The 27881-nt window shown below is 38.5% G+C and overlaps 1 protein-coding gene across 2 annotated transcripts; it reads right to left on the reverse strand.

Moving 5' to 3' along the window:
• Nucleotides 1-1160: 1160 nt before the first annotated feature.
• fbxo10 (F-box protein 10) lies at nt 1161-27881 on the reverse strand. 2 transcript variants are annotated; one of them, XM_052127410.1, is made up of 12 exons: nt 27597-27881; nt 25794-26421; nt 22794-23304; nt 22513-22694; nt 20923-21072; nt 20609-20745; nt 18634-18704; nt 18308-18460; nt 11401-11730; nt 9728-10038; nt 9418-9599; nt 1161-4600 (listed from the first exon to the last, which is right to left on the reverse strand). In XM_052127410.1, the coding sequence occupies exons 2-12, from the start codon at nt 26397-26399 to the stop codon at nt 4423-4425; spliced, it is 2811 nt and encodes a 936-aa protein (XP_051983370.1). In that variant the 5' UTR covers nt 26400-26421; nt 27597-27881; the 3' UTR covers nt 1161-4422. The 2 variants fall into 2 exon arrangements, with proteins under 2 accessions (XP_051983370.1, XP_051983369.1); XM_052127409.1 differs by having other exon boundaries at nt 1161-4076; nt 4422-4600; nt 22513-23304.

The raw sequence follows: 27881 nt of genomic DNA on the forward strand, positions 1-27881 counted from the left end.
GAGAAGGGTCTTAGTCAGGGAGGTGACCAAGAACCTGATGGTCACTCTGACAAAGCTCCAGCATTTCTCTGTGGAGAGAGGAGAACCTTCCAGAAGAACAACCATCTCTGCAGCACTCCACCAATCAGGCCTGTATGGTAAAGTGGCCAGACGGAAGCCACTCCTCAGCAACCGGCACGTGACAGCCCGCCTGGAGTTTGCCAAAAGGCACCTGAAGGACTCTCAGGCCATGAGAAACAAAATTCTCTGGTCTCATGAAACAAAGATTGAACTCTTTGGACTGAATGGCAAGCATCATGTCTGGAGAAAACCAGTCACCGCTCATCACCTGGCCAATGCCATCCCTACAGTGAAGCATGGTGGTGGCAGCATCATGCCGTGGGGATGTTTTTCAGCGGCAGGGACTGGGAGACTAGTCAGGATCGAGGGAAAGATGAATGCAGCAATGTACAGAGACATCCTTGATGAAAACCTGCTCCAGAGCGCTCTGGACCTCAGACTGGGATGAAGGTTCATCTTCCAACAGGACAACGACCTAAGCACACAGCCAATATAACAAAGGAATGGCTACAGGACAGCTCTGTGAATGTCCTTGAGTGGCCCAGCCAGAGCCCAGACTTGAACCCGATTGAACGTCTCTGGATAGATCTGAAAATGGCTGTGCACCGACACTCCCCATCCAACCTGATAGAGCTTGAGAGGTCCTGCAAAGAAGAATGAGAGAAACTGCCCAAAAATAGGTGTGCCAAGCTTGTAGCATCATACACAATAAGACTTAAGGCTGTAATTGGTGCCAAAGGTGCTTCAACAAATTGAGCAAAGGCTGTGAATACTAATGTACATGTGACTTTTTTTCTTTTAAATAAATTTGCAAAGATTTCAAACAAACTTCTTTCACATTGTCATTAATGGGGTATTGTTTGTAGAATTTTGAAGAAAATTATGAATTTAATAAATTTTGGAATAAGGCTGTAACATAACAAAATGTGGAAAAAGTGAAGCGCTGTGAATGCTTCCTGATAAGCTTGTCATTGTATGTAGCTACATTCTATATGCATCAGCATAGTTTTTCCCTGTAGAAAAATGTTTGCTACAATAACAGCATTTTACATGCAATATCAAATGTTTTGTCCACCTGAAGAAATCAGTCAATTTGCAATAATGGAAAGCCATTATATTTGTACTGTACAGTAAGTATAAAAACCACTCTGTAAAAAAGGCACATTGTAGATACATATTGCACTTAACAATCATACCAATAGTTGGTATGAAAACATTACAAATCAGCCAGCTGTTAAACTAACATATGATGGCTACCTTTTGAAATAGAAGGACTGGTGTGAGGCATTAAACTCCTAAAAGACTTTAGGGGGGAAATCCCATTATAAGACCAGTGGCAGTGTTCGGAATTATATACTACAATACTACTATTTCTGCAATAGCTATATATGGTAGTAAATTGTAAGAGTAGTTTGATAGTTCGCCATTCTGAACTTAATTCTGAATGATGTTCGGAATTAAATACTAGCCTACTACTTACTGTGCAGTGTACCCCGTATGTTGCTTATTTTATAAAAATAAATAAAATAGTATGTGAAACAGTACGTATTATTCCACGATAAACATTTAAAAGTATTATACTAGTGTTTTCTTGAATACCTAAAATATATACAATTTTGTGTAACAAATTTGTAAAAACATGTCTTTTACAGGAACTAAAAAGAGTTCAAGGAATGAAAACGAACAAAAACTTTTGCAGAACGTAACCAAAAATGGGAACAAAATCCCTTTTGAAATGTTCCAGAGTGAAAACATAATTTTAAATGCTGGTAACTGGTCAATAACCAGTTTATTTTGTTTAGATATTTTAATGAAACCAAAGACCAAAGGGTTTATCAGTAAATTTTCAGAATTACAACACTTTCTGTTGCCCAGAAAAAGAGGCAGCTATCTTTTAGTAGAACATAATAAGCATGTGCTTTGATCCTGAAGTAAACCGTTGCACCACACATTTCTATGCCGAATTGCACATTGTGGATACAGCCTTCCATTACACGCTAAATACTTTAACAACTATATATATTGTAATTACAACATATAGGCCTACATGCAAGGTTAATCCAGACACAAGGAAATATATTAGAGGTAAAAAGTACATTTCTCAGTTGTTTCAGAGTCTACTGATTTATTGTTAGATATGATGCATTAACATAGATTTAATGCTGCTGAGTTCTGACTGAGAAGCAGATTTGTATTCAAATTAAATAATCCATAGTTTATTTTTTACTTTGACCTTTCTTTTGATAATGTTTGATTTCATATGGCTTATTACAGCTAAAGAGCCAACAGGATTGAGTGTGTGCTCCCTTCTGCTTTAGTTATTCATTCAGTATAAAGTTGAATTGGGACTCTATTAGAGAGAACATCTCAGCTCTCAGTGGGTACACAGAGAATTTAAATTATTTGGTCCGCATAAGGTGGTGTTTAGACCAAATGAGCCCACGCAGTGTTTGCATGTAGGAAATAGAAATTTGGGATATTAAGTTTAGATGGCCAGATGTATACTTGAAATCATTCAGGGGATATATTTAATATGAAGAATACATACTTTGGGTAAGACAAGCCCCTTTATTGAGCTTGTTTATCCAGACCAGGTTGTTTGTTTCTCTTGCGAGATCTGGCAATGCTGCAACTGGCATTTCATCCTAAACACAGAGTATGGTCATTTTAAACAGAATGCTATTGACTGTTCTTTTATTTCGTTCCAAACATTTATAATTTGGAAAGGGGGCTGCGGAACTGAAAATACTGTTTTGGCTCAGAACAAACCAAAAACACACTGGAAATGGAAGGTCAAGCCAAGCGCATTACATTGTTGGATACAGTACATTTGGGAAGTGTGCTCTATTGTATACTACCTATTTTGGCAAATGTAGTTGGTCATCTGGGTATTCTATGCATACAGAAAATTTGCACAACGTGTACACTCAGTATACGTACTGCAGCATTAGTAAGAGTAGTAGTGTAGTAAGCTATTCCGAACATAGCCAGTCTCTTGAGAAAACCAACCCAGTTTCAAGCTTTGCTTTCACCCATGCTGCTTGACTTGGAGAACTATTTAAAGACTAATTTAATTTCAAGTTATACTTTTCAACAAGTGTCCATTATTTTCTAACCTACTGAGGTTTTAACATCAGAACATGCCTCAAAATGATTTTAATATGGTTCTACTATTCAGCTGGACCAATATATTGGTTTATACATTCCAAAAATAGTAAAACTGCCATCACAGCACCTATTGCATATACAGTTCAAAATAAACAATTCATTCATTTGGATCAGTGACTGTGAAATCACATTTAAGACCTTTAAATTATTTCTTCTGATATCCATCCAAACCTTTATATTTAGTTTGTTGAAATTGGGTTGCCAGGTTGTAAGAGAAAAGTGCACATGATTGAAGGGTTGACAAGTTCATAAAAATTCTTGAATATCGCCCCTTGATGTGATGAAGCTGAACCTGGCTGCATCTTTGTACCAAGTGTAAGTGCTGTGCTGTGATGTTGTTATCATTGCAGAATCTCAGCAGAAGCCAGTAGGACTACAATTCCCAGGGTGCAGAGAACCTGTTTATCATCTATTTTCAGCAAGAGATCTGTTCTTCTGGAACAAGAGAGATAGTCACATGCACAGTCTCTCTCCTCTACTTCCCATGTCGGTCTCTTTCTCCCTTCTGACTTTGTGTTTACAGCTACTGTAAAATTATAATAACAGGCTGAAGTTCCTTCAATTGTTGATAAATGTCTTCCAGCCATTCTTAATTTCACAGTCTTCCAGTCTAGTTCTGTCTCATAAAAATGTGATTAAAGCAAGTTTGAGCTTTACAAATGTGCACTGTATTGTGTGGGATGGCAGCAAAACATTTTTTTTATTGTTCTTCCTCCAGCCAAGCATGGTGAAGAATTTCTTAAAGCTCTACTCCGTCCTTCTTTCCTTCTCTGCTCAGGTGGTTCAAATGGATAGTTCACGCTAAAATATTTTACTCACCCTCATGTTGTTCCAAATGTATATGACTTCTGTGAAACGCACAAGAAAATGTAAGCAGAATGTTAGCCAAAGTCACTATTCACTTTTATTGAATGAAAAAAGATGTAAAGAAAGTTAATGGTGACATTCTGTCTATAATCTTTTGTATTTCACAGAAGAAAGTCAAGAATTGAAACAACATAAGGGTTAGTGATGATAGAATTTTCTTTTTTGAGTGAACTATCCCTTTAAGGAATTACATTGAGGAATACATTTTATGAATGTCTATCTCATGTCATTGAGCTATGAGGCTATGTACCTCATAGAATACAGCAGAAGAGCTATGAGGCTATGTACCTCATAGAATACAGCAGAAGAGCTATGAGGCTATGTACCTCATAGAATACAGCAGAAGATGCTGCCGTTGTTATGGCAACCACTTTCTACAGAGGCAGTGATTCTGTTTGTCATGGTGATGGCAAGGTGAGCAGGGTGGGTTGAGGGGGTGACACTGGAGGCATTACTAATGTGGGGACGAGGAGGTGGATTTTCCAAGGCCCAAAGGGTTTGTGATCTAGGACAGAAAACATAATGGAGAGAAAAAAGCAAAATATATTATGCCCAATATTTCATGAACTGTAAGGCCTGTTTCATACATATTGCGTCAGCAGTAAGTCATGTAAGCAGCATATATTAATTTCAGTGTCCATTTTCAGGTTGCAGTATTCACACAGCACGCATAAGCACTACAAGCAGAGTTTCTGCATAGTCTACTTTTGCTGCGAGTTGTTAATATGGTAAAAAAAAAAAAAGGCCTGTTTATCAATGTTTTGCTTTTATGTAGCAACTTAAAATAATGGAGTGAACTGCTTGCTTACTGTTTGTTCATTAAGTCTAACTGAATCCAGATTATTTAAGCAGTTTATAGCCCACAGTTTAGGGTTTGGGTTCAGTGTCAATTATGTATCTTTTGGATGTAAAAGTGATCTCACTCTTTATATAAATTAGATGTCATGATGATCAAGTTTGTAATAGTTCTTAACTTAACCACTACTGAAAAACTAAAATGTAGTATTCCAACCCTCTAAGGACACGATGGATAAAGAATCGCCATTGGCGAGTAAATTTTTTTTTATTTGCCAGGCTTTGACATGACATTTAAGCGTACAGGAGCTGAATACTGCAAGAGATATTAAGTAAACTGGGAAGGGGCATCATATAATAAATATATATATATATATATATATATATATATATATATATATTAGTATTCATATATGACTTCACACACTATAGTATTTGAGAGTGTATTTTATATTTTTCCTTTTCATCATTTTAAACCACAATTTATATGAAAACTAGAGCTGTCAAAATTAATGCTTTAACGCATACGATTAATTACAAAAATGTACACTTACGTTTTTTTCTTAATCGTGATTAGCACAATTTCAGTTTTAAAAAGCATAAACCAGCATATACACTGATCGAAGTAGGGCGGAACCTTTGCGATCTGTCAGGCCGGAGTCATTACATTTACCCACACCCTACAACACACATAACAGCCGTGTCAGTGATCAAATGTTGGGGAAAGGACCTCTTAACGCTATTGTTTTAAAAAAAAACAATGGGATTTGAGAAAGAAATCAAGTACTTTGCAGCCTTTGAAAGGCACAATTTAATTACCACAGAAGCTCATCGAATTCTAACCGTCACACAAATGCAGAACGAGACATTGTTTGAAAGCGCTTTTCATGTGGGGTTCAAAGTGGAGCTTGATGCTGGCGTTTATGCCTTGATGCAAATCATGATTGGAGCTTCACAATTGCTGTAGCAAATCGGATTGGAGGATGAGAGTTTAAGAGATTTAATGCACATTGCAATAAATAGGCAACCTATGGTTGCACAATTCTTTCAGTTAGTCAACCTCCCACTTAGACTTTGTGAAACATTTAATGTTATATATACATCGTGCTATTTCTATCTGTATACTGTGGAAGGCTTTGTTAGGAAAATGTAAATAAAGCATTATTGTTTCATATTATTTTGTTTTCTTTCCTTAGAAGGATATAATGTATTTTGACAGGAAAAGAATAATATACAGAGTCAAATTTCAGCATTTTAAAAATCTGCGATTAATCTCAAATTTTTCATAACAAAAAATATCCACAAGGTTGGAATCTAATAATGAAAATTCCACATTAACATTTAATAATAATTATTTCAAAAGTACTACACTGGTGGCCAAAAGATCACAAATAATGGTCAGGACATAACTGATGTATGAAAATTTGTAAAAAAAACAGCACAATCATCATTTTTGATCAAATCTAAACAGGCCCCATTTCCAGCAGCCATTACTCCAAAATCTTATCCTTGAGTAATCATGCTAAATTGCTAATTTTGCACTAGAAAATCACTTGCCAATATTTAAAACACAACTAAAAGTTATTTGGTTGGTTAAATGATGCTTAACGTTGTCTTTGTGTTTGTTTTTGAGTTGCTTGTCTTAAGGTCAATATTAGATCAAAAATGGCAAAAAAGATATGGCTTTCTCTAGAAACTTGTCAAATCAATCATTGTTTTGAGGAATGAAGGCTATACAATGCTTGAAATTGACAAAAAACTGAAGATTTCATACAAAGGTGTACACTTTAGTCTTCAACGACAAAGAACAACATGCTCTAACAAGGACAGAAAGAGATGTGGCAGACAAGATGTACAACTAAAGGATAATTACGTCTAGTTTGAAATATAGATGCCTCACATTCCCTCAGCTGACAGCTTCATTGAATTCTACCTGCTGAACACCAGTTTCATGTACAACAGTAAAGAGAAGACTCAAAGTTGCAGGCCTTATGGGAAGAATTGCAAAGAAAAAGCCACTTTTGAAACAGAAAAACAAAAAGTAAATGTTAGAGTGGGCAAAGAAACACAGACATAGGACAACAAATAATTGCAAAAGAGTGTTATGGATCTTAAACCCATTGAGCATTTGTGGGATCAGATAGACTGCAAGCACCCGACAAGAGAGCCACATCTATGGCAAGTGCTACAGGAAGTATCTGGACAAACTGACAGCAAGAATGCTAAGGATCTGCAAAGCTGTTATTGCTGCACGTGGAGGATTTATTGATGAGAACTCTTTGAAGTAGTTTAAGTTTTTTTCAAATTGTAATAGTAATTTTTCATGTTATTAATGTCCTGACTATATATTGTGATCAGTTGAATGCCACTTTGGTGAATGAAAGTACAAATTATGTCCATAAGAGCAAAATCTGTACATTATTCCAAACGTTTTGCCAACATTGTATGTAAAAACAATTTTGATTTATGGAGCAGGGTTTTTTACCTAACCCCTGCATAGATGCTAGGAGCCTATTTGTTAAAGGGGTCATATAATGCCATTTTTGTACAAGTTAATATGAATCTTTAGGGTCTAAATGAAAACTTTGTAATATACTTTTATTAAAAATTCTCATTTAACTAATTTTACGTGCTCAAAAACAGCTCTGTTTTCAGCACGCCGTTTCAGAGCATATAACTTTAAATGATAATGAGCTTTGGTCACCCCGCCCCTCTGTTCTGGAGTTATTCTCCGTATAACTGTTTTTTTGACATTACTTCTTAATCAGTAACATACAAGTAAACCAGGTGTAACTTAGTGTTACCATGTTAACTGTAACACCTGCGTACACAGTTTTTAATAACACAATAACCATAACGCGTTGTTCATTATAAACGTGGGATTATGAATTATATTGAGAACGTCGTAACGTTATGGAAAACATGCCGTAATGTACCCTGAGTATAAACATTAGCCACATTCATTGTGAAGCGTGCAACGATTTGCAAAGATTAATATAAAGGTTAATAAAACGTTACACTTACTTCTTCTGGAGGTGCAGAGGGAATATAAATAGTTGGTACCGAATCAGCAGCAGCTTCTTAGCAAATCCAGCTTTATACTGACCCTCGTTTATAAAGCAGTCTGGTGAAAAATGATTCGCGCAAACATGAACGCATTGACGTTGCTCGTGGGGAATATTCCCATCGTAAACAAAACTCAGCCACTGCGTCTTCAGCGGTTCAGATTTAGGAACATCAAAATGACTGCTGTGTTTGTTATTACACCGAAGAACAGAACACCACAATCGCTTAGCCATTCTGCTCCAGTGTATCAACAATGATGACGGACTATGATTGACAGCTCGCTCACGAGCGAGGACGGGTCTGTGTTGAAACACTGCTGTCAATCAACAATCCTGGGAGGGGCGTCCGACCGTGTGACGTCACACGGTCGAACGGCTCGATTTGAGGCAGGGGAAAATATATAAGGAGATTAAAACAAAAACACTGGATGGATTTTTATCATAATAGGATGGTTGTGTACAGGCACAGCCAACACACATTTCAGTACAATCAACTTGAAAAAGTGCATGTACCATTATATGACCCCTTTAAATTCTTCAATATTTACAGTGTTAGTTGAAGTTCACATATTTCATAATATATTATTTACTTTGAAATATTTATACATTTATTACACATTTTGTTACGTTTATTTATAGGAATATATTTACAAGCATCTACAATGTGGTTTCTATTTCGCTAAAATGGTTCGCTCTCTTTAAGTGTACCGAGAGGATTAATGAGAGAATTAGAGCAGTTGTTTTAATGCTTCTTTTTATTTTTTTATCAACAACTAACTGTAAAAAAAACCAGAAAGGATATTAAGAGAGACGTTATGGAATGAAAATGGATTGCGTGGATCTCATCTTTGGTAACACATTACACACATTTTTACTTGCATAATGTGGATTTACTTACATGTACAAATTCTCAAATTCAAATGTACAAGCTCTCAAGTCTTGCAAAAATGTTACCTTTCCAACAGGCACGTTACACTGGTCTGTAGATGCTGTAAAACGGAGAATGTTGAGAAAGCAGTTTAACCAAAATCAGAGTTGACCTCTTTAAATGCAATGTTAATGCATCTTTAGCATATCACGATAGTGATAACTAAGGCGATAGTGACATCCAAGACACATCAGGACCAGCTGCTGCCAACTTAGTTAAATTTCCTTTCGAGTGTGCGTTTATGAGACAAAACGCAGTGAAAGAATCTGAACATTTACTAGCCAGTAGCTAATAACAGACATTTTTTAGTCGCAGAGTGTGAAATTCGGTCGCATATGCAAGTGATTTAAAACTGCAGGTCTGTTACTCAGCAGAAACACTGTCAGTGTGAAAAGTTCAATGCTGGACTGCTGTTGCAGTTACACTGCTGCTTCTCTTACACACTGCAAATGCAGGATGTGTGAAACAGGCCTAATACTTTATGTATAGTGTATTGCGAATGTTTTATGCATGTGACCTGTGATTGTCCCTAACCTGGGTTTGAGCAGAGAATTGTTAAGTACGACACACTCCAGGTTCTGCAGTTTTGTCCGTATTGGGGCTTTAGTACTCATCGGGTGGCCCTGAAAAACCAGGTTTTCCTGAACGACACCTCTGACCCGCTCCTTCACAGAAATCCCATAACCTCGCAATGCCTGAACGCGATTCCTCAAAACCTGCAGAACATAAACCAAATAAAAGTCAGCGGCTGATAGCAGTACCCTTTTCATAACTGAAGTTCAAACAGTACATTGTCTCATATTACTTCCTCAACAATGTTAAAGACATACTGCAGCAAACTCACTTTAACATCTGCACTGTCCATCACTCGTATTCCAACAGCATTATTTCCAACCACATCATTTTCCACAATCAGCCCATCGCCTCGGAAGCAGACACCATGACAACCGTTGCTGTAAATGCCATTGCCGCGCAGTTCTACTCGGCACTCTCTGTCCACCGCCACACCCATCCAGCCATTACAGAGGACACAGTTGCCAACTAAGCGTGTCAGCTGAGCACTCTGAATGATAGACACGCCAGCTCCTCTGTTATTGTTCACCATGTTAGCCACCACATTCAAAGGTTCACTACTCTTTACATAGACTCCAACAGCTGGAGAGACAGAGAGAAAGACAGACAAGTTGTGTGAGATGAAATCTCAAAGTCTGGAACATGTATGAGGGTGAAAGGGATGTGATATTTAGATGTGCACGGAGTAATTTATTGTTTAATGTATGTTTTTCCATGAGCAAAGTGTCCAATAACAGTGGGGTTACAAGGATAAAAACATTTCTCCTCCCAATGAAAAATCTACCTTTGTATGTGTAAATTTTTTAGAAGGTGAATATTACAGTATTGTGTTGTATGTGCATCCTATGCATAGTGAGTATATTACTTGGCTGCGATGCTGGTCTGACAAAACAATTGTAAATAACAGAGAATGTAGCAACTAGCAAAACTAGTTTGGGTTTTTCCAAAATCCCTAAACCAGGACAAATCTAATCAAGAATAACTCCACCTACATCTTTTGAGCTACATCGACCAAACTTTGCACAAACCTTCAAGCTTTTCTGAATTTTTAAACGGTTAGTTCACCCAAAAATCATTTTCATTATTTACTCTCCCTCATGCCATATAGATGTGTATGACTTTCTTCTGCTGAACACAAACAAAGATTTTTAGAAGAATATCTCAATGCAAGTGACCAGGCCATTGAAGCACCAAAAAGATAAAGCAGATAAAGTCAGTATAAACAAAATCCATCAGACTCCTGTGGGTTAATCAATGTCTTCTGAAGCAATCCAGCTTGTTTTGGGTGAGAACAGACCAAAATAGAACTCCTTTTTCACTCTACATCTTGACAGAATGATTTCAAGCTCGATTACACTTCCTAAAACAGCATCTAACACTATATGCATGTATCAAGCACTAGGAAGTGTAATCGAGCTTGAAATAATGATCACCAAGGAAACTGCTAGAGACTGCAATGGTAAGATGTATACAGAAATGTAATATGGTCTGCTCTCACCCAAAACCAACTGGATCACTTCAGAAGATATTTTTAAACCACTGGAGTCTTATGGATAACTTTTGTACTGATTTTCTCTTCTTTTTGGAGTTTCAAAGGCCTGGACACCCTTCACTTGCATTGTAAGTACCTACAGAGTTGAGACGTTCTTCTAAAAATAAGGAGACGTCATGTTAAAAATCCTGGTGGAGAACCACGAGTTGGACGACTCTTCCCAGCTATAAGTGCTACAGTATATACACAAGGAACCAAGACAATATGCAATTTCAGATGCAGGGAATGTATTTAAATTTACCTTCAAACTTTACCTTTAAAATTACTTTAAATTTTCAGGCAAGGCTTTGTTAAACCAACATCAATGTTTGCCTACAAGCTTCATCTATTTTTTATGCAAAACTTTTTTGATGAGAGAAAAATCACTATGTGTGCGTTTAACATTAACTGACCTCCGTTGTGGCTCATGCAGTTGTTTTCCACTAGAGCAACTGTGATTGGCCGACGAGAGCAAAAGTGCTCGTCTTCGCTGTCGATATCGCTTTCCCATGCCATCAGTTCTCCTTCCTCATTGAAGTTCTCTGGCCCTCCTCTGTCCCTCTCTGCAAGTCCCACTCCTCTATCTCTCTCATGTAGAGGGCGGTAGCCACCTCGGCTCAGTCCAGACTCTGTGTCCTTCCGGCAGAAGACAGCCAGCCCGTACATGCGGTTATGTGTAATATAGTTTCCAATGAGCTGAGGTAAACTAGAGGACATAACCCACACTCCACAGCCTTTGTTGCCTACAAAAGACCACAAGAAAACATGACATTACACAATGACATAAACAAGTGTGTAAAAGCGACAAGCAAAAAAATCTCCATATTAAAGGTGCTGTAATAAATTTCCAAAACCTTGTCCTCCAAGGACAAGTCAGCCAAACTGATGTCAGCAATCGCTAAAGATCAAAAGGATTCATGGGCAGAGTCTGTTTGGCTTAAAATCATGGGCCGGTCCCCTGACTTTTTTTGTGGTTTTCAGAGCCTAGGGTTATCACAGAGATAGGTGAGATTTCACAGGACACATATTTCAGTGAAGTCTTTCAAGGACCAATGTTGGACTGTAGTTAACTAAAATTAGCATGATGGTAGTGGAGTTATTTTCACAAAAGTGTTGATTTTCGGAGAGTCACATGGTGCCATTGCGGGGGTTGGACGTGTAAATGGCGAGCTCTGCGAACTTTGCTAGATTTGTTATTTCTTTTCGTGTCTTAAACCAGTGAGATTTAATACACCCTGCTACAGAACTGTACTAAGAAGTCAACAACTTCGGGCTCTGGAGATATTAAAAGACACTTACATGCTCAAGCTGATACCCCGGACAGGGCCACAATTAGGGACTCAATTTCAAGGGTGCGGTGGGAGAAATCCAGAGGCAACTGGTGAACATGTCTGTAATGCTGACGAAGGGCGTAGAGAGCCTGGATGATCTTGCTATAATACGAAGAACGATCATGGAGTTGGTTACAAGAATCGGGGACGTCAAGAGACGGATCGATTATCTGGAGTCATCGAGCCAGGGAATTAGCTGCTAATCCGCTAGCGACCAAGGCAGATTTGGAGTGCGTCTGGGAAAAGTTTGAAGACCTTGAGAATCGTAGCAGGCGAAACAACATCCGGATTGTTGGAATTCCTGAACATGAAGAGATGATAAAATTGAGATATGGTAAAATTCCCAGACGAGCTCTTCCCGAGTATGCTCGACATTACAGGCCATAAGCTGGAAATAGAGTGTGCTCACAGGGTCCCGGCTCGGAGATCCACTAAGGGAGAAAGGCCCTGATCAATTCTGGCCAAATTTCTGAGTAAATCTTTCTTGGAAGAACCACAGCATTTTCTTGTTCCCAGACATTGCGAATTTGATGAGAGAGAAATGTGATAGATTCAAAGAATGCAAGAAACTCATACAGCAATGGAAGATTGAGAGTATCTATACTAAGGATGGCCGCAAATATTAACATGCCCACAACAAGCGATGTCTTTCATAAAATCAATGGACTGAGGAAGTCATGGTGTGTTTCTCACATGGCTCCCAAGTGAACAAATCTCGCTGAACATACACCTGACCGTCCGAAGAAGCGGAGTGCCTTTTTTGTTTCTTTTTGTGCTGGTTCTGCCTAGCGGCTGGAGTTTATATTGCAGAATAACACTCTTTCGGGGCAGTTGTGGATGAATCTGCTCGTTCTTTGTGCTTATGCCTCCTATTGGCTGGAGTTTGTTTTGTGGAGTATTTTTTGCAGGACATTGGAAGGATTAGGTCATCTGCTACACTCATGAACAACCGGCTCACTGAACATTCGTTTGACTGTCCGAGGTAGCTGAAAACGTTTTTTTCTTCTTCTTTGTGGGCTGGTTCCGCCTAGTGGCTGGAATTTTTTTTGTGGAGCAACATGTTCTACGTGTTTGTGTTTATTCTGCCTATTGGCTGGAGTTTGTTTTATAGGTTATTTTCTGTTATGTAATTCTGTCTCACAAAATGTTTATTGAAACACCGGACTTGAGCAATCTGATGGCAAAGTTGTCACGGGGGCTCTCGTAGGCATACATGGACTGTTTGAGTTTAGAGGGTTGGCGCTGTCGTGTGCAGGGTTAATGCACACGTTTTTCTCTTTTCTGTTTGTTTGGTTCTGGGGGAAGTTTGGGGTTTGACTGTTGCACTAATGTTGTAATGTGGATTTATCTAATAAATGTAATAAGATTTATTCTAGAATAGACTTATATGTATATATATATATGTCCCTCATTTCATCTGTTGTTGATTGCTTAATTGGAAACATTTAGAGGTGTTGCCACATATGGACAAAAATAAATCATATAGTTGGTGATTTAATGTATCCCTTTTGCAAAATCCTGATTTCCAACAAATGTTAAAGGCTGAAATAAATGTTTAAATGGAGACCAACTGGTCCTCAGTATCCTCTGTGGGCATGGCTTGGGAGACACTTAAGGTGGTTCTTAGGGGCCATATCATACAGTATGCCTCATTCATCAAAAAATGTAATGCACGAGAACTCGTGGAGTTGGAAGAGAACATTAAGTACCTAGAGAGAACTGAAGCCCGAATGTCACCTGATGGCCTCAGAGAATTCACCCGATTGAAATACAGATATAATACTATTTTGTTGCGGAAGGTGGAGTTTTGGTTATTTAGGGAAATACAGTCATATTTTGAGTCGAGGGTCAAAGCAGGGACACTTTTGGTTATAAATATAATGCAGAGAGAGTCTTTTTCTACCATTCCCTCAGTGAAATCTGCAGGTGGCGAAATGTTTACCAAGGCCATTGATATAAATAATGCTTTTACAATTACATCTTGATCTTAATAGTTCCACATCTTCGTCTACCGATAAAAGTATTATAAACATTGTGGAACCATTAGATCTCCCTAAACTGATGACGGAGCAAAACAATTCTCTTGATTCTGAGATAACCTTTGAGGAGCTTGACGAAGTAATTAAAGCCCTGCCTACAGGCAAGGCTCCGGGCAAGATGGCTTTGCCGCTGAATTTTTTAGATTTTATGCTACAGAACTGGCTCTACTTTTGTTTGAAATTTATACAGAATCATTAACTCTTTCCCCGCCAGCGTTTTTAAAAAAAGTTGCCAGCCACCGCCAGGGTTTTTGACGATTTTCGCTAAACTTTAATGGCCCGCAGAATATTTTCTTCCATGAATATATGAAGATGCTATATATCAAAATAAAGATCTGAGCCTTTTATTTTATCTTCATTTGTTCTTTTTTTTTGCCACTTGAACAGAGGTAGGTTTTGTCAAAAACAACATTTCGGACAAAAAGCTGAGAAAAAGGCATTTTTATCAAACAAGTGCTTTAGTATTAGTATGGTGTTCCACTTCACGTTTGAGACGATCGCAGTCTGTTTCTTTGATCAAAGAGTTGCGTACTCTTTCAAAACATGCGTGCGGGTCTTCCTTACCATATACCACCTAAAACACGGATACCCGGAAAATTCCGTGCTTTGCGGGGAAATGTTTTTTCATAAAACACGGAAAATTCCGTGTTTGGCGGGGAAAGAGTTAAAGGATGAAAAGTGCCATCCATGACACAAGCCCGGATCAGTCTGATTCTTAAAAAAGGACAAAGATCCAAGCGAGTGTAAGAGTTACCGTCCAATTTCCCTGATCAGCTAGACATTACAATTTTGGCTAACCGATTAAGTTATAACAACTCTTATACATAAAGATCAGGTGGGGTTAATTTGGGGTTGCAGCTCTTCTGATAACATTAGGCATTTCATCAATATCATGTGGTCAGTGGCAAATGGCAACTCCGGTCGCCAACTCACTTGACGCCGAAAAGGCTTTTGATATGGTAGAATGGGATTATCTTTTTAAGATTTTGGAAATATACGGTATACGGGTTCAGGAATACTATTATTGGATGGATTAAGTTACTTTATAGGACACCCGATAGCGGTGGTACTAACAAATTGATTAATTTCAGATTATTTTACTCTGGATAGGGGCACCCGGCAGGGTTGCCCTCTTTCCCCATTATTGTTCTGTCTTGCCCTGGAACCATTAGCAGCCGCGATAAGAAAGGAGGATTATTTTCCAGGGGTGATGGCAGGAGGTGTGAATTTTGCTTAACACAGATTATATTTTATTATTCATCTCTCACCCCATTAGATCTATGCCTTGTCTCCACACGATTATTAGTTCCTTTTCTAAATTCTCAGGTTATGGAGTCAATTGGTCTAAATCAAAAGCTTTGGCTTTAACAGCGTACTGCACAGTAAAAGCTTTTCAGCCAGACACCTTCCAGTGGCCCAAACAGGGCATTAAGTATTTGGGAATTTTATTACCAGCTAATTTGTGTGATTTATTTAGTTAATTTCAGCCCTTTAATAAAAAGGTTTTCGAGTGATGTGAGTAGGTGGGCTCCATTACATTTATCTATGATTTTGAATGTTAAAAATGTATTGTATTCCAAAATTCAACTACCTGCTACAGTCTCTCCCTGTAGATGTCCCCCTCTCTTATTTCAAGCAATTTTATAGCAAAGTGAAGTCCTTTATTTGAAATGGTAAACATCCCAGATTACATTTCAACAAGTTGCATAGGCCGACTGATAAAGGTGGGCTAGGCCTACCCAAGATTTTGTTTTATTATTATGCATTCAGTCACAGACATTTGGCTCATTGGTCACTTCCACCTGAGAGAGCCCCTCCCTGGTTTCGTATTGAACAGGAAGTCCTTGCCCTAATTTTGCCATTGCAAAGCTTTTTTATCAAACTAACCGGAGAAGTTAAGTTACACTGTTATCTCGCATTTGCACGCGATTTGGACAAAAGTGTCAAGAGTGTTTAATTTGGACATTTATTTAAAAGTTGCCTCAAACCCTAAATGACATATTAATAAGTCCCCAATCTGTTGGTCAGAGTGGACTGGGAGGGGGTTTACTACACATGGTGACCTAAATGAGAGTGCAGTGCTGAGATCTTTTGAAGATATGGTTCAACTTTTTTTTAGGTATTTACACAGGGTCGGCGCCACGAGGGGGCCCCAGGGGGCCTGGCCCGGCCACCTAGGTCACTGTGCCCCCTCACCTCTGGTCAGCAAACCACCCTGCCTCGGAACGTGATTTCAGCCGCTGAGTCTCAGCAACAGGCAGGCTACCACTGTGCCCTCTTATTCCTGACATATTATAATTAAATATATAGGCTATATATAAAAAAAATCTATTTTGTAAATTAATTTAGTTTTACCATGATTAAATCAGCTTTGCAAATTTGCATCTGCACTCGTGACAGGCGATTAACTAAATTACTTCACTAGCAGCTTGTATGTATATGCGCACAATCTCGGCAGCGAAGATGAATTCAGCATTCTCTGGGACACGGTTACAGAGAGCACGAAAGATACACCTGTCCCAGCAAAACGGAGTCGACAGGTAAACAAGAACCTGAGTATGTAGTTGAAGAAACAACTGGAGCCAACATCAATGATAAAGTGGAGCTACGCAGGCTTTGGATCATATTCTTGGTGAAATGGAAGTGCGTTTCAGTGAACGTAATTCAAAGTTTGCCGCAGCACTTGCCGCTCTTGACCTTTTTGAGACCTTTTTGTCCATAAAGTCCATAAAGCCTATCATGGATTTAACTAATTCTAACATTGTGGAATCGGAGTGAATTGTTGCAAAGCAATATATCTCCAGAATCAAAACGGAGGAAAGCCAGCAGATGATGACTACTAGAGACTTCTCTCTGAATGTCACAAAGTACTTGAAGCTATTTTTTGTCCGCACTTAAACTCGCTGTCACATTCGGGGCCTCTATGTGTGAGAACTCATTTTCTGTGCTCAAGAAAGTTTTCACGGACAACAGACGAGCAATGAACCACACTAGGGTGACCACCCGTCCCACATTTTGCGAAACAGTCCCGAAATTGGAAGCTTTGTCCCGCGTCCTGCAAGCAATAAGCAGTGTCCCGCATTTCAATTTTGTCTGTATTATCTTTTTTTATTATTATTATTATTATTTCGGCATCATTTTATTTAATCGTCCTTTAATTACAAAATCACTATAAAAAACAGTTAATAAGAAAACACTGAACATGCGCAGCGCTGGCTTTTTTCCTTGCCAGAGCGGGAAAACACTGGGAAAAATGGGTCTATCCGGAGCTCCCGAGAAGAAAATGTTTCTTCGTTCGTATAATAAATAATTTGAGAAAATATATACATGGTTAAAACCAGTTACAAGTGACCCTAAAAAAGGTGAGTGCAGGGTATACCACCGAAGTTTCACATTTAACATCACTGCAAAAATACATCTAATATAAAATCAATATTTATTCACCTAATACAATTATTATTGTAACACATCACACCCAGTGACACATCGAGGCCCCCTCGTTCCGTATGTCCTGGCGCCGACCCTGTATGTACAGCTGCGTCACCTGTTCTGTACTATTTTTGTGAGTAGTATACACCCCCCCCCAAAGCAGCAGATACTCTGGATTCCGATCTTTTGATCGTACATTTAAATAATATCATCTGATTTTTATATCTAACATAATTATTTTCTCTGAATATGTTCAATGTAGTAATCTTTTTTTATAGCAGTTGGTAGTGTAGTGAACAACTTATTTTTTGAACGATTAGATTGACTGTAGTTTATCTATATCTACTTATGTGTACCATTTCATAGTAGCTTCCTCAACACTCTCAGGCAGCCAGCCCCCCACCCCCACCCCCCACATGCCTATGCAGATGGTTCATTCCCATCACAAACATGTCCCCAAGAGAATAAAAATATAGTCTGAATAAAAACGTAAACCAAAGAAATACAAAATAGGAGCACACCATATATGTGATTGCCTTCAATGATGCCTCTCCCTCTCTCTCCCACCACCACTCCATCTGAGTAGCCATAACAGATGAAGTTATTACGCAGGATTGGATCACCTCCTCGCCGGATATCAGCACCTCCCCACTGATTCTGCCTAATAACGTTCTCTATCAGATATACAGAGAAGATCAACAGTGATTCAATTTGATTCAGTGTAATTTAATTACCTAATTTAATTGAATACCAGTGTAAACACTGGAAAAGGTCTGGATCTACGGTGCTTGATGCACCTATGAACCATTAAACGCCAAATGGAAAATGCTACTGCAGTCAAACATACCAGTGATCAGTCCTCTTCCGTTTTCATTGACAGCAATGCCTGCGGCAAGCCCCTGGAAAATGTGATTTCCACTGTCATGGAGGGAGAGAAAGAGAGAAAAGATTTCTTCAGATCTTCATTATTTTAAGTTTCATGGTATTAAAGGAATAGTTTACCCACAAAATAAAAATTCTGTCATAATTTACTATATATAGCACTTCTCATGTGAATGTGTGCCACTGCGAACAAGATTTCTCGTGCACTCATGAAAAGCATGATGGATGTCAAGATTTTTACTGAAAAGTGACTGAAATTCTGAGTTGTTTCTTACCTAAATTTGACACACTAATCGCATGGACTACTTTTATAATAATTTTGGGTAATTGTTTTAGCTTAAATCTTGTGCAACCCAGCGTACAACTGCATGGAAGTTGTATTTTGGTGTCGATATATGCAACGCATTATTTACATTTATTTAAACCAACTGAATACTGTTCAAACACTTTAAACTGTCATTGAAGGGTTAAACATCTGACACACAAAGTCACGTGACACAATAGCATGGCTTTGATTTCCGTGAAGTGCTTCCATGGGCGCAGTGCCAACAAAAGTGCCTCTTAAGAAATTTCAACATTTTTTAATTGAAGCCTGTTAGGGTGTAAAGAGTAGCTTCTCTAGTTTTGTTTTATATGCTGCATTAAAAATTACATTCATTTTCACGCATTAGCGCAATGATAAACAAGATGCACACATGTGTATTGTGGGACATTATTCCCAAAAAAGTTGCAAAAATATTTCAGACATTAGCTTTCCACATGAACACATATGTTGGTCATTTCACTTAATTTCAATATAAATTATGTTACATTTTATATTGTTTACCTTGCACAATAGAGTTCTATTCATTACCATTAGTAAACGAATTCCTAGATTCACTGAGTATTTTCACATTGAGAATCAATGCATTCATCCAAAAGCTGAAAAATGTTTTCATAGGCTACAGTACAGTAATGTGCAAAAGTTTTAGGCACTTGTGAAAATGTTGTATAGTGAAAATATTTTCAAAGGTAATGCCATAAATAGTTTTGATTGACCAATTAACGTTGTACAAAGTGCAGTAAATATAAAAATCAATATTTTGTATGACCACCCATGTCATCAAAACAGCACCAATTCTCCTGGGTACACCTTACAACAGGGGTGCTTTGTGGTAAGGGTGAAAATAAGGTCCATTTCGAACTATTCTAAGACCAGTGAAGACAGAAAGCACATTGGAGGTTCAGTCATTCACAAAATACGGAGCATGGAGACATCCTATAACTTTCCATTCACTCTACAGATGATGTTTGGACCACTCAACATGTTTGGCAGACATGGGACAATTGTAATCAGTACAGAGATTCAGAATTTATAATGTATACTTTTATTTTAACATGGTTGGCAGTGATTGGATGATTATGGCCATTACTTTGAATCAGAATAATTTAAGTTAATTTCTGATGTAATGCCTGTAACGTCTCAAAAACACGAATAAGCAACACTCCTGGAAACATATTAAACAATTTGATGAAAAAAAAAGAAAAATCTGACTTTCTATAGCTTGGTATTATTTAAAATTTTACAACTTAGTCCCACTGTCCACAAATGTGGACATACATTTTAGGAAAACTATTTGCTCTAGAAATGTTTTTTTTTATTATTATTACTATTAGATGCTACTAGTTAGAAATCAAAAAGGGAAATGGAAAATGCACACTGTAGTCATGCTCGGGTCTAAGGAGTTTAAAGTGAGTCACCATCATCTGCCATAGTATTTAAAAAACGGACCAGAATATTAATTCAAAAATATCCTTTTTTATTCTGCATAAGCAAGTCATATGGGTAAATTATAAAAAATTTCATTTTTGTGTCAACTATTCCTTTAAACAACTGTACATGTAATTTAAATGTTGTTATTCAGTTGGATTTGCAAAAACAAAAACAATACACTGCATACCTGACCACAGGATTGCCATTGAAAAGAATGTACACGCCAGCTTCCTTGTTGCCAAAGATCTGGTTACTGCGAATTGAACCTCTCCCGTTGCCCAGGACAACGATCCCAGAACGCAAGCCACTGTGGATTCTGTTACACTGTAGCCAGGATAAGCACAGAAAAAGGAAAGAAACCATAGAAGAAGAAAAAGAGTATGTACCAGAGAAAATTATAGAAGATATTGGAAATTCCCAAGTATTTCCTTGGTTTCCTTCTACTCCTTTCAAAAAGAACTGAGCTAGCTGTAATTTGTTTGCTAAAAAAAAAATCTGTACCAGTATGATAGGATTGGCGCCTTTCCTGATGTCTAGTCCCGCCTCTCCATTTGAATGGATGTTGTTCTCAGCAATGAGACCTTGAGCAGAGAGTCGCAGGAACACTCCAGACGCCTTGCACCCACACACTTCATTACGCAACATCACCATCTAACAAGAAGAAAGGGAGACATACACTGGTTAAAAAGAATTTTGTCATGAAATATTTTGTGATGGCAGATATTATTGAAACTGCTGTGTGTAATATCTGTACAACTAGCGGCACCAAACAGAATGCAAAAATACCGAAATATTTTACGTTTTCTAAGAGTGGTGCTTGGCCATGGAAAGGTACCTCCACAGTGCAAGGGCATTGTGGGTGGTTCCCAGGGTATTGCTATTCAGTTGCTAGGGTGTTCTAGGTTGTTGCTCTCTGCTCTAAACCAAAAAAGCCCATCTCCAAGGTATCTAGAGTGGCCCAGGTCATGTCTAGATAAGGCCAGAAACATACTTTACACAAGTATGGGTATGCAGATGCGAGTGCTTGGCCAAAACATTGTCAACACTAGGTCCAGTTGAACATACTTGACGCGTGTTCTTGTGTTACTGTCGCAGTGACAATCTCAGTACTCAATAGGGTGATAGAGTTACCTTCAAAGGTCTGTCCCATTAAACTGGATGTATTACTATAAATTTACTGACTTTACTTGTTTAGCAATATTTTCTTCAAACTGTTGCTCCTTTTTGACAGTAGTTAACTTTAAATGAGAAAACTCAGTAGAAGTGGACAGTTCACAATAATGTTCACTATAGTGCCCCTTGTGGGTATAATTGTGTAATAATTGCGTTGTGTTATTGAGTTTGTGTAGCTAGAAGCATCTGCATTCACGTACTTGCGTAGAGTATATTTCAGCTTTAAAGGGATAGTTCACGCAAAAATGTTTATTCTTTCATCATTTACTTACCCTCATGCCATCCCAGATATGTTTGTCTTTCTTTCTTCTGCAGAATACAAAATTAAGATTTTTAGAAAAATACCTCAGCTCTATAGGTCATAAATGTGGATAGGGTTTTGAAGGTCCAAAAAGCATATATAAGGCAGCATAAAGTAATCCATATGACTCGAAGCAATGATGTGCTTAAATCTATATCTTCTAAAGCAATATGATTTAAATTGTGTTATTCAGTTGGATTTGCAAAAAAAAAGCAATACACTGCATACCTGACCACAGGATTGCCAAGAATGTACACGCCAGCTTCCTTGTTGCCAAAGATATGGTTACTATGAATATGAAAGTCAAACCCATCTGGGATGGCATAAGGGTGAGTAAATGATGAGGGAATTTAAATTTTTGGATGAACTATACCTTGAAGCCTTTCCAAACAGGTTTCCCTAACACTCCCCTGAAATACAATTGTTTGGGCCACTTAAACAAAATTAGCAATGTTTAAATGCACCAAAGAGTCGCAGTGTTTATGATTTAGTTGGGAAATCCACAAACTATTGACTTACACAAAGTTGTCTCTCCACATTAAACCAGGAAAGCATTTTAACATATAAAATTACACACATCAGCTTTAAAGGGCATTCATTGTGCAGGATTTACACACTCTGGCATTCTGGATGCAGCGCACTGCATAGTTGAGACCTCTGAACACGTTAGCCTCCAGTCGAGCTTGACCGTGATTGCAGAGGTGCACGCCACCTTTTCCATCGCGCAGCAGACAGCGCCGCAGCAGGCAGCCTTGAACTGATGAGGCTAACTCCCGTGCCTCTGAATCCCTCTGCAGCTCTGCAGACAGACCCAACAGTGCAGGAAATGCGGAAGAATCAGGCAAGCACAGTTTGGAAAGATGAGCTAGGCCATGCTGGTCATAAGAAAGTTTTAAACCTGTGATTTTCTCATTTTCTTGATAGTCTTCCTCACTCGACTCGCTTGATGTTTCCATCCCATCTTCCTCAATTACTGTGCCATCCTGACCTGGAAGAAGAACATTATCTCCTCCTTTCTGCTTGGTCCAGTCTACTTCCTGTTTACTCCAGTCCTCCATTGTGTTAAGACTCTCTAAGGGTGTGTCTCCGTAAATACATTCTTTCCCCTCTTGGTTGGATAGTTCCGTTGACCAATTACTAGTCATCATGGCAAAGGTCTTGGCCAAGGCAACCAGGTGCTTGCAGGCCCAGTTGCGTTCAGATACCGGTGTGCCTTCCACAGTTACAGATGCAGAGTCTCCACCCGAGAATTCACAGCTGTCCATTAAACTAATGGCCACACCCAGAAAATGGGCAGAGCTGCCCTGGGCAAAGGAGCAGAAACGGGCTTGACATGTCCCTGGCCCTCGAATATGCAGCTGACAGCCCTCAAAGTTACAGTTGTCCAACTGGACATGACCGGAGGACGTCTAAGAAAGAAGCAAGAGATAAAATGTAATTATATCACTGTAAAAGTGACAAGTATCTGTGAGAGTCTGGTTAATAGATAGGTAAAGTTTGTCATTTATTATAAAATTTTGGCTTGACAAAACCTTTTGGAAGGTTATGCAGTCTTATCGTCAGAAAGCATTACTAAGTGGTGGCTAAGGTCATCTTAGTGGATGACCCTTTTTCTAGGGTTTTTGACTTAGCAAGGCTGTTCTGGCTGGTTTCTAGGCTTTGTTTGGGTTTTTTGGCATTGTTTAGGTGTTCTGGCAGGTTACAAGGCTATCAGATAGATAGATCCACTACAGGGAAACTTTAAGTCAGGCAAGTAAAAAAAAAAAAAAGCAGCTTGATGAATTGGAACAGTCTACAGGTCTGTGCGGAGATTGGTGGGCATAGCTCGAAAGTTGTTACACTCTGAAATTTTGAATGGAAACCAATGGGAATTTGTTTGAATGTCCATTACCAGAATTCTGATCAGGAGTAAGATATATGGCATGCTAAGTCAGAACAGTTTGAAGGTCTTTGCAGATTTAAAAAAAAAACTGAACCAAGGTTGCAGAATAACAGACATTATTTTCTTAGTAAAACCTGATAAAGAGGGACAAGGACACAATCAATCAGAACTTTCAGTTATCAACCTCCCATTATTAACCCTAAAGGCCTAGATTTACTTCATAAGAAATCGAAAAACAAAACAGATTTAGAACTAAAGCTGACCAAATGGAAGGTGTTTTTCCATTCGTTTCTGTGGTTCGGAACAGCTCGGCTGTGCAAACTTTAAGGAAAACATTGAACCGGCTGCTAATAACGTTCTTGCTGTCTTGGTCCATGTCATTGGTAGGTGTGACCTAAAGCTCCACCTACTATACGTTTTCAGTGAGTATTCAACATGAACATACCAGTCCATTCACTAAAGTGCCCATTCACTCATGTGCCATCTGCAGTGAAAGCCATTCACACATCTATCCAAAGTAAGATATGCCTCTATTACCATTCTTTTGTCTGCATTCTGAACATTAAAACTGTTTTATAAACCTATCTTTGCAGTAGTATCAGTGTCATCATAAATTACAAAAGTGTAACTGGTGCATATTATGGCTGCGCATAGCAGGTTAACGCATTAGCATCATGAATACAGAATCTAAGACAAATGTAAAAATTTTTACTGCATATATTTGTGAAATTCAAATGCTTGAATTTACATCATTAAAAAAAAATCAACAGTAGAACTCACAGCTATGTTTAATAGTGAAAGTAAGAGCTTTTCCACATGTGACGAGAACTTACAGGATTGGGACAAAACAGCTGTGTGGCCACAAGAAAGGCACTTGTTAGTGAGGCTAGTTGGAAAAAACGACTTCAATTTGCCTGGACTATGGAGCAATGGAAAAAGGTTATGTGGTCTGATGAGTCCAGATTTACCCTATTCGAAAGTGATGGGCACGTCAGGGTATGAAGGGAATTGCATGAAGCCATGCACCCCTCATGCATAGTGCCCACTGTACAAGCCTCTGGAGGCAGTGTTATGACCTGGGGTTGCTTCAATTGGTCAGGTCTAGGCTCAGCAACATTATGCGGCAATAAAATGAAGTCTACCTGAATGTACTGAATGACCAGGTTATCCCATAAATAGATTTTTTTCTTCCCTGACAGCACAGGCATATTCAGGACGAAAAGCCAAGATTCATTGGGCTCAAATTTTGAAAGAGTGGTTCAGGAAGCATGAGGAATAATTTTCACACATGAATTGTCCTGACTCATTGAAAGTCTTTGGGATGTAATGGAGAAGACTTTTCAGAGTGGTTCGACTCTCCAGTCATCAATACAAGATCTCGGCCAAAAATGCAAAAACGCAACTCTGGGTGAAAATAAATGTTGTGCAACCGAAAATCTCAGAAACCGAAAATTTCAGAAAACCGGTTTCTGAATGTTCACAAACAGTTAACTGTTGCTTGGCTGTTTAGAACTTCTTTTTACTCCTGAACGAAGAAGAATATCTCCGGAAGTATATCAGCCTTTAACCTAGTATTTGTTGACTCTTGGAAAGCACATTCTAAAAAGCTTTTTTTATTTTAGAAATCAAATGTGGTGGAACTCCATTAACACGCACCACTGGATATGTAAAACATTTTGAAATGATTGTATACAGCAATAGTCGATGTTCCAACTGTATCTGTTTAAATTGTTTTCAGTAAACATGGAGAGTGAACACAATCACACTCTGTGGTGCTGACAGCTAATCACAGGCTTTTAGAGGGGCTGAAATTAAAGACTACATGGGTGTACAGGAACAAATAAAGTCTAGAGCTGAAATGTGTTCAGAAATGTATGGATGTATTTAATTACTAACTGTTGCCACTGTGTTTTTGTCACATATTATGGTTGCATATGCACAGATTAATTGTAAATACAATTTAATCCTTTTTTTATGTCCATGTGTGTACACGTGCATGGAAGTCTCAGGGCTTACCTTATAAATCACAGGTGAAAACCATGCTGGCATGAACACCAAATTGCACAGCCTCGCTGTTGGGCATTGTTGATCAAAGCTCACCAACAACGACACATCCCCCAACTTCCCCATTCCGACAATCTCCACAGGCACCTTGAGGGCCACCTCCACCTGCTCCTCATACACACCAGCATGGAGCACCACTTTATCGTACGGACCTGCTGCAGCTAGTGCCCCCCGGAGAGTCTCATAGCCACCACCTGCAACTGTGCCAACATGCCAAACCCTGCGATCTTTCCTTCGACGGAAAAGGTGGAGGCAGGCAGACGAGTGGAGCTCAGAGCCATTCTGGGTCCAGGTACGGCTGGCAAGAGCATGCTGACGGAGAGCCTCTCTCCAGGAGGGCGGAGACAGGTTGGGGCGAAGAGGCCAGTTTGGGTGGCGGCATTCAGGGCAACCCAGACAGAGCTGGCGCCAGCGTGTGCTGTCCAAACTCAGAATAAGCTCACGCCAGGCTCTGCACACCAGACAGCAGCGGCCCAGGTCTGGCAGAGGCAGGTATGCCAAGATGAGGCGCCATAGCTCAGCAGGCAGATTTCCCACCTCCATATCTTTCAGGACCATGCCAGCTCACTGGGAAGTTCATCTACAAAGCACACAGAGGGCATATATACTTAGTCTATTTGCTCATTATAAATGGGTATAAAACAACTATATTGAACTATAATGAACATGTTTTCAGAGTTTTATATATATATATATATATATATATATATATATATATATATATATATATATATATATTTAAAAACAAAATTCTTGAGGAAAAAAATTGGCACATCTTTTTTTTTTTTTTTTTTTTTAAATAAGCAGTCAAAATGTAGTTTTAAAATATTATTAATATAAAAAAAAATAAAAAAATAGATGTGTCCACCAAATCAAAGTCAAGTTGTGCTGCCAGCAAGCAGGTAGCCATGGAGAAGATCCATGTAGACTTTCATGACAGTGTGCAATGTAAAAATAAAAATCATATAGTTTGACTTAAAAGAACATTTTGTGCAGGTCAAATGGAGTAACCCTAAGACATTTTTTTTTTTGATAAACAAAACTTAAAAAATAAAAAACCTTTTTGAAACTAATGATTAAGTTGTGTACACTCATGTATATAGAAGGTGCAAGAAAAGTATTTTAATATCTTTTACTCAATGTTCACACCACTTTTAAACATTTTAATATATTTTTTATGTTAAAACATTTATGAAATCATGGACACAAATATAAAATTTCTCCGAAATCTGACATATATGTCACGCTATTTTATTTTATATAAGATCTTTCATTTTTATCACCACGGACAACCTTAATTGTCAATGACCCAAATACTAAATATTATTTATTAGTAGTAGTTCAACTACTAAACTGAAAGCTAAATGCAGAAACCTGTACTGTATAATTGAAGTGCTGATGTAAACAACCAACGCTTATCTTTATGCGTTTTGTGATTTTATTTTTATGTAGGCACGGTTTGAATTCTCGAGTGGTATTTTAACTGTGAGCTAACCAATATTGAGACCACTTTTTTTTTTGCCACAAATCAAGTTAACATGCAATGCTCACATTTATTCTTCGCTAAAAAAAACTGACTATACCCAATCTTGATGTTCTGCATGCACAAAATAGTAAAAAGGACATGACCTTATCCATTAGGTTCGCGTGGCAAAGATCTATCCGATCTGTCGATTCTGCAGCTAGTTCGCATCGTGATAACGGCATGTTGAAATTTGATTCAGTACAATAAAACAAACGGCTAGCAAAGCCTACCTTTGATCATGATGTTTTCAGCAACCATTTTAACACACGTATCATCACTGCTATTTTCTATTTGCTGACGAGATTGCGTGCTGAAGCGACACATCCATCTGGTGAAAATCACAAAATTCTTGGCGTTTTTTCTTTTTTATTGGAGGCGTGGAAAACAGGGCGCTTGTATGTTCATTCAGGAGGCGGGGATGTTGTTCCTCTGCGAACGACTTCTAAATTCAACCGAAGTAGTTTTCCCTCTTGTCTGACACAGTTGTTAGGCAACATGGCTTTTACTGTGCAACA

This window comes from Xyrauchen texanus, chromosome 5 (assembly GCF_025860055.1).
Source record: "Xyrauchen texanus isolate HMW12.3.18 chromosome 5, RBS_HiC_50CHRs, whole genome shotgun sequence".
Lineage (NCBI taxonomy): Eukaryota > Metazoa > Chordata > Actinopteri > Cypriniformes > Catostomidae > Xyrauchen > Xyrauchen texanus.

What these genes read in the sequence shown, in the direction of transcription:
- fbxo10 (XM_052127409.1), bottom strand. Translation starts at nt 26,399, where the DNA reads ATGGTCCTGAAAGATATGGAGGTGGGAAATCTGCCTGCTGAGCTATGG. An exon ending in GCTGCATCCAGAATGCCAGA is followed by an intron (nt 21,073 to 22,512) that starts GTGTGTAAATCC and finishes TCTTCTTGTTAG; the next exon opens with ATGGTGATGTTGCGTAATGA. An exon ending in GCGCCAATCCTATCATACTG is followed by an intron (nt 20,746 to 20,922) that starts GTACAGATTTTT and finishes TCCTGGCTACAG; the next exon opens with TGTAACAGAATCCACAGTGG.